This window comes from Corvus brachyrhynchos, unplaced genomic scaffold (genome assembly GCF_000691975.1).
Source record: "Corvus brachyrhynchos isolate BGI_N302 unplaced genomic scaffold, ASM69197v1 scaffold283, whole genome shotgun sequence".
NCBI lineage: Eukaryota > Metazoa > Chordata > Aves > Passeriformes > Corvidae > Corvus > Corvus brachyrhynchos.
The window spans coordinates 3,667,255-3,674,240 of NW_008237409.1; the positions used below are offsets into that span (position 1 = coordinate 3,667,255).

The 6,986-nt window shown below is 54.0% G+C and overlaps 2 protein-coding genes across 3 annotated transcripts in view; one reads left to right on the forward strand and one right to left on the reverse strand.

The window, feature by feature from the left end:
• Window positions 1-6,535, forward strand: part of ZSWIM7 (zinc finger SWIM-type containing 7) — a 24,944-nt gene extending 18,409 nt beyond the window's left edge. Inside the window, 2 exon segments of the mRNA XM_017731030.1 lie at window positions 2,855-2,899; window positions 2,901-6,535. Coding sequence (XP_017586519.1) covers window positions 2,855-2,899; window positions 2,901-3,188 — 333 coding nt within the window. The 3' untranslated portion in view covers window positions 3,189-6,535.
• Window positions 1-6,980, reverse strand: part of LOC103613350 (adenosine receptor A2b) — a 28,761-nt gene extending 21,781 nt beyond the window's left edge. For both annotated transcript variants that reach the window (XM_008631123.2, XM_017731028.1), the window contains exon 1: window positions 6,545-6,980. In XM_008631123.2, the coding sequence (XP_008629345.2) occupies window positions 6,545-6,909 (365 nt within the window). In that variant the 5' untranslated portion in view covers window positions 6,910-6,980. The remainder of the gene's footprint in view (window positions 1-6,544) is intronic.
• Between the last annotated feature and the right edge of the window lie 6 nt (window positions 6,981-6,986).

Consider the following 6,986-nt stretch of genomic DNA (forward strand, 5'->3'; position numbering starts at 1 on the left):
AGGGCTGGCGAGGTGTGGGGGCCTCTCTCACGCCTCTCACAGCAGCCCCGAGGGATTTGCGGTTGAGATCTCGGGGTCTGTCGGCGTTCGCTCGCTCGGCAGGGTGAGAAAAAGTGGCTGAAAGCTGAGCTCAGACACCCGGGGGCGTGAGCGGGGCGGGCTGGGCCACCCCGGGCTGGGGCAAACAGAGGCCAACAGAGCCCCGGAGCACAGGAAGGAAATGAGCTCAGCCCCCTCTCCCTGCACGCTGCTCTCACACTCCAGCATCCCCTGACATCCTAACAGCAGCAGCTGCCCCAAGACGTCCCTGTGCCGGCAGGAGGATGCGATACTGGTGTGATACTGGTGTGATACTGGTGTGGAATCAGTGTGATACTGGTGCTTTGTGCTCCATGATGTGTTTCTGAGTCCTAGAACTCAACCACTCTCTAAGACCTGAGCCCCTCCTCAGCAGCAGCCTCCCCCGGGGCTCTGCAGCCCTGCGTTATCAGCCTGCTGGGGCCTGGGGCTGGGACTTTTTGCCATTCCGAACCTCCCCGAGGGTCAGGCCTCGCTGAGTTAAAGGTGCCTGGCAGAGGTGAGATAGGGACTGGGATTCAGAGCCAGCTGTGCGGGTGTGATCCCAAACAGTGCTGACCGCTGCCCCTCCCAGTGCCCTGCTCACTCCGATAACAGATAAGGGTGGGAGATGGCAGATCTCTGCTGGATCCCTCTTTCTGCAATGAAAGGGGTGCTAAATCCCTTCCCAAAGCTTCCAGACCGCTGCCTTCCCACCCCCCAGCCCCACCCAGCTGCTGCTCACCTGCCCTCACTGCAGAGCCCTGACCAACCTCCCCAGGGGCTGGGCGATCTGCCAGGGTCAGCACCGAGCCCATCGGAGCCTCATCCCAGCCTATTCCAGCAGCTCCAGGAGCCCATCCCGTCCTCTCCTCCCTGCCTGGGCACTGCCAGGCTGCACGGAGCTCCCAGGCCTGTGCCAGCTGTGCCACTGCAGCACAAGGGGCACATCCATGGAAGGTTTGAGCAGTGGGAAGGGGGGATGTGGCCAAGAGCTGCTCCTGCAGGGACTGTGCTCTGTCCCTTGTCCAGGGTCCAGCAGCTCTGGTCACAGTGACACCAGTGCCCACATGGCCCTGAAGGGACACACACACAGGGACACATCCCCACTGATGCACTCCCAGGTTATTTGTGGCTCATACCCAGGCCTGATGTCATCCATTGGATTAGGAGTTAATCCTCCCTTTGGATTGCACAGATTCCCTAAACCCTGTCCCTTCTCCAAGCCTGAGAGCTGGTGGGGCGGGGACAGGACTGACACATCTGTAGGCACAGCTGGAGTCACTAATTCCTGGCATCTTGCAGATCAAGTACAGTAAGAGGAGTCCCCAAACCCCCATGTGTTCACTGCCTGGGGCAGCCCAGGGCCGGGGCAGAACACTCCTCAAAGACTCAGTTTTGTGGTCTGGTCTCACTGTTCTGACAAACAGCAAATTCATAAAAATCCCAAGCAGCAGCTCGATAATTAACAAAGCAAAAACTTGCAACTTTAAAACAGTTCCTGCCAAAACATTTCGGTTTCGTGTATTTTTTGCTGGGAGAGGTCAAAAGATCTTCTGGAGCAAAATCCTGCTGGATTTCAAAAGCTGCTTTTTTTTTTTTTTACATCTTAAAATTAACCTGTACTTTTACAGATTGAGCTGGCCAAAATGGAAAAAACCTCCTAAATCCGATCTAGATCTGGGTTCTGGCTCAGCCTGGAGAACAGTGCCCTCAGCCAACAGCCTGGAACCAACCCTGACATCCCTGATGCTCTCTGGCATCTCTGCTGCCCCCCAGCTCTGCAGGAGGGCAGAGCTCCCAAAGACAATTCCTTTTCCTGTCAGGACTTTGGTTTTTTTGGGAGGGAAGTGGCCTTGGGGGTGCAGGAAAGATGTAACAATCTGGGACATGCATTTTAAGGAAACCAGGCTGCTCACAGCTAAAAGTAGCTGCGATTTCCCCTCTCTACTTTATTGCCACGAGGGCACAAGTGATTATTCCCGATTTTGTTGTTGTGTTTTGGCTGCATCCGAAGGCTGGAGCGAGTGGCAGCCCTTAAAGATCCTCCCACATCCCCTGAGCCCAGCTTGGCTGACACAAACTTCCCTAAAGATGTGACAGCTCCATTGCTCAAGCCAACACCCCGGCCCTCCTGCCCTTGCTGGGTTTCTGACATTTTAAGTTAATAACTCAGTGATAACCAAGGCCAGGCACAGCCTCCTGAGGGATGGAGAGGCTCTGGAAGCAGGAATCAGGAATCAGGATGCCTCCTGTGCTGCTCAGGGAGTGGGCACAGCACGAGAGCCACACGGGAGCAGCAGAACACGCCCGGGCAGTGCAAGGACTAAAGGAAATGAGGCAAGGGCAGGGGAGGAAGAGCAGCTGCTGGTGGCACACACAGAGTGCCAGGTGAACACCAAGAGGATTTGTCCTGCTCCCCAGTGGCTCCAGCCCTCCCACTTGGCATCAAACCCCACCAGTTTGCTTTGCTGAATGACAAGCTGGGAGCTGAAAGGGATCTGGGAACAAATCTGTGCTGGGGCACACAGAGGGAGCCCCTCCTCTGCCGCAGAGGGCAGGCAGAGCCTCAGCATCAGCCAAGCCACCTCTGGAAAGGACGAGGGAAAAGCAGCAACAACCCAAATTTAATCTGTCCCACGAGGACTGCAGGAAGGAGCTGCACTGTTGCCTTCCTCATGTCCCAGCTAAGGGGGGCAGCAGCAGCTCCTGTGGGAGCCTGGCAGGAGCAGAGGCAGATTAGGGCAGCACCATTAACAGATCCCGATCCCGTTAACTGGCTGTGAATCCATACGAGGATCCTCTGGCTGCAGGAGGGGCAGCAAGGGCTCGAAGATGTGCAAAAAGGGAGGGGATGTGGCTGGTACTCTGCTCCAGTTCATGGCAAAGCTTCCCTGGAACATCAGTCCTGCACTTCTGCTCGGGGTAAAGTTGAAGATGGGGGAGAACTAAACCCAGGGCAAGCAGCAGATCAGCTCAACTCCCAGGGAACTGGGGATGATTTTCCCTCGGCAGGTGCCAGCTGGGATGTTTGCCAGGCAGCACATTCACTGTCCTGCAGGAGCTACCAGTGGACAGGGGCACACACAGCGTGGGGTTACTCCGTGTTTCACTCTCCCTTTGCTCTCTAAATCCCGATCCTCTTCTCCCTCCCTAATCCCTGACACGTTTGTTCCAGGCATCCATCCGTACCTACAATTTTTCACCATGCCAAAGGATTTGGGTTAATGCAAATAAAAGGAAACTGTTTTATTCCACCTACAAATCTTATTTGGCTCCCAGCTACAGGACTGTGAGGTGAAATCCAGCCCCGGAGGAAGCCAGAGAGCAAAAACCTCTGTGCCAAGTGCTCTCTGCAGGATGGATTTGCTGCTGCTGCTGCTGAGAGATGCTTGATTCTCTGCCTTGGATATTCTGCTTAGAGAAAGTGCTGTGGGGGTTCAGGCTGGCAGAGGAGAGCTGGGATGGAGCTGTGTCCCTGGGCACAGGGATGGGCACACTGGGGTGGCAGTGCCCAGGAGGGTGTGGGAAACGCGGCAGGGACGGAGTGTCCGAGGACAAGGAGCTGCATCCTGGTGGGGGCCAAGGGAGAAGGGACCCAGGGAAGGGCTCAGAGCTGCAGCTGCACAGAATGGGCAGCGTGGGTGGGGGCTTCTCCACAAACAGTAAATTCATCAAAAGCAAACAAGAAAAAATACGAGTTTTGAGGGACAGAAAGAATTCATGGCTTAGGGTCAAATTCAGCAAATATTTTTAGCCAGAAGAGGGAGGGTTCGAAACCACCATTTTTAAAATGAGATTTTTGTTCTGCAATTCTCCAGATGAGAAGTTGTCAGTTCCTTCCCCAGCAAGGAGGTCTTGGCCTCCAAGAGCAGCACAGCCACATTGGAAGGGTTGGGCAACTCAACCCAAAATCTGCCAGGTTGGTCAGGATCACTTTGCTTCACTGAAACCTCCCAACATCGCTGTTCCAGTTTCACTGAAACAATTTTCCCCATGGGATTTTTCAGTTCAGCCACAGCGCTGAAAAATCCATTATTAGCCTGGCTGTAATGCAAAGTTCTGCTGTGCACCCCAGCCCACAGGCCTGCCCAGCCTCTCAAACAGCTCTGAAAGGGTATGAAATAATGTGGCACAGCCAGTCCTTAATGTCCCTGCTGAGCTTTCCTCAGGGAGCTGATGGAGCACTGGATGTGACAGGGACACTCATCTGCTCTGCAACAACCTCGTTATTTCTTGTAATTGCTGGACAGGGCTAGGCACAAATCATTTTCTTAAACATCTAATACTCCATGGTTTGGTATCAGCCTCTGCATTGGCCTCCAGAATAAGTGTTTAAATGAGGAAAGCTTTTCCTACAGTCTCCATTCCTAGAAACTGATGACCTGCTTCCAGAAACGGCACGTGCTCCTGCCCAGAGAGGGTGGTGGGAGAAGTTTCTCTCCTTTCCCTGCCAGCAGCACTGTGGAGCCCCCCAGGAATAACGATGCTGATGAGAAAACTCTCCCCAAGCCTTGCTGGGAAAACCCCGGTGCAGCACAGAAGTGTTTTACCCGTGTACATTTATAATCTCCTCTACCCCCTCTTCATCTTGGCTGTACAACTAAAAAAAGCCTTTCAGTGTCAGTCCCTAAACCTCCTGTCACCGGGGCAGTGGCCTGTCCATTGTCCTGCTCTCCTCACAGGGGCAACCCCCCTCCTTTGAAAGGAGTTTTTTACTTGCTGGTCCCTTCTTGAGAGCAGTGGAATGGGCCTCAATGCCAAGATGGAGTTTAATCCAAATTTCGCACTTCAGCCGGCCTAGGATGGGACTCCTTGGTCTCCATTTGTGTCCAGCTTGAAAGCACTCATAGGAATAAAGACGTTTGTGCAAATGGAATAAAAGCTTTGGCGTGAGATGGGGTGAGGAAAGCGACGCTGGGAAAGAATCCCAAAGCAAGGCAAAACTGCCCTGGGATGAACTGCCCTGACAGAGTCGAGCAAACCTGCCCAAGACCAGGACTGGGCAAAAAAAGAATGGAGGAAATACTGGCTGTTTTGTCAGTTGGCAAAGCCACTTCCCTTCTGCAAGCACAGGAACGATCCCTCGGAGCATTTCTGATCCTCTGCTTCCCCCCAGATCTCAGCAGAGCAGAAACCCCTCACAACAGTTTCCTCAGCTGCAGAAAGTGTTTGTGGTACAGAAATAGAGTTATTGCCTGACAGCTTGTGGCCAGGGGTGTGATTAAACTGAAACTTATAAATCTGACCTGCTTCTGTAGCTGCTGCTGTGCCGCTTCCCCATCCCGAGAAAGCCGCAAGTGAAAGGATGGAAGAGGCACCAAAGCATTTTCCAGAGCCAGGGTGGCTCTGTGAGCCCGGCTGGGTGGCTGGAAGGGTCAGAAACAAGGTCAGGGATGCTGGAAACCACCTGTCCCTGCCCCTATCCCTGCCCATGCCCCTGTTCCTGCCCCGCTCTGCTGCAGGTCTGCTCCCGCTTGCGCGACGTCCCCCGGAATTTCCACGCGCCGAGCTCCGGTGACACACAGCCACGCTTTTCCACCTCTGCCCCATGACTAACTCATATTTGCCCAACCTATGGGAGGCCTCCGATGCAAGGTGCCAGAACAGAGTGAAAGGGGTTTTTTTTTCAAGTCATTTTAGGGTGACTTCATTGCTCGTGCAATGAAGGGAGATGCCGGGGACGAGCAGAACCCAGGAAAGCTGCGGCTTTCCGGAGTTCAGCTGAGGTCCCTGCGTCGCATCTGCCCTGCTTCCCCACAGCCTCTGCTCCTGGCAGTCCCTGGAGCTGTCCCAGACTCCCGAGAGGGCTCCATCAGTGTCTTATTCTCAGGGAAGGACAACTGAGATACAGAGGAGACTGAGATGAACAAACTCAGGTCGTTCATAATGCAAAGCCGGGGTTTGGTGCACTCCGGCTTAAGAAGCTGCTGCACCAGCTCATTAGTGATGAGCCTGTATCTTACACCCATACAGTTTTCCCCTTTTTAATTCAACTCCCATGAATTAGAAGGAAATCAATTCATGTCTTGGATGCTGCACTTGGATGAGACTCTGAGCTGTACATCTCTAAAATCTGACATGTGAAGTTTTTCTGCTTCCCTCTTCTCCTTTTGCAGGAGGAATTAATGCTCCTGTATTTAACTACCTGGGAGATGCCTGGACACCACAATAAAGGGGCTGTATAAATACCTACACAGATGAGCCACAACCATCCCAAACACAGCATTACATCACGGCACGGCCCCCCCGAGAAGCCACTGACCCTCCCAAGGCAAACATCCTCAAGAAAGTGCAAGAGGTGGGATACTGACCCCAGTCCTGCAGGGAGTGAATGCAAAACCTCTGTTACTTCCATCACCTGTGAGCAGCAAAACTTTTGGGGCAGCGCAAGAGATTAGAAGAAGTTCCTGCACGCTAAGAGCAGGAAGATCAGAGCCCAGGCTGTCAGGGAATGTGGATGCTCATTCCCACTCCAATCTCTTACCTCAGTGGGATCTTAATAGCCAGGTACCTGTCGATGGCCACCGCCAGCAAGCTGAAAATGGAGCTTTGTGTCAGCACCAGCACGAAGCAGGCGAAGAAGAGGCAGCTGTGAAAATCCACCTGGAACCCGATGCTGATGGTGATGGCGAAAGGAATGGCCAACAACCCCACGGCGATATCCGCCACGGCCAGCGACACCAGGAAATAGTTGGTGGCGTTCTTCAAGGTGCTGTTGATGGCCACAGCCCAGCAGACCAGCACGTTGCCAGCGATGGAGAGCACGGCGATGATGAGCTCCAGCACGATGTAGGTGGTTTTCATAGTGTCCATGGCGAGAGCCCAGCGCCAGGAGCAGGCGCTGCTCATGGGAAGAAGGGACTTTCCACCGGGCGCCCTCCCGCAGGTACCAACACGCCACGGGTCAGCCGAACGCCCATGTCCGG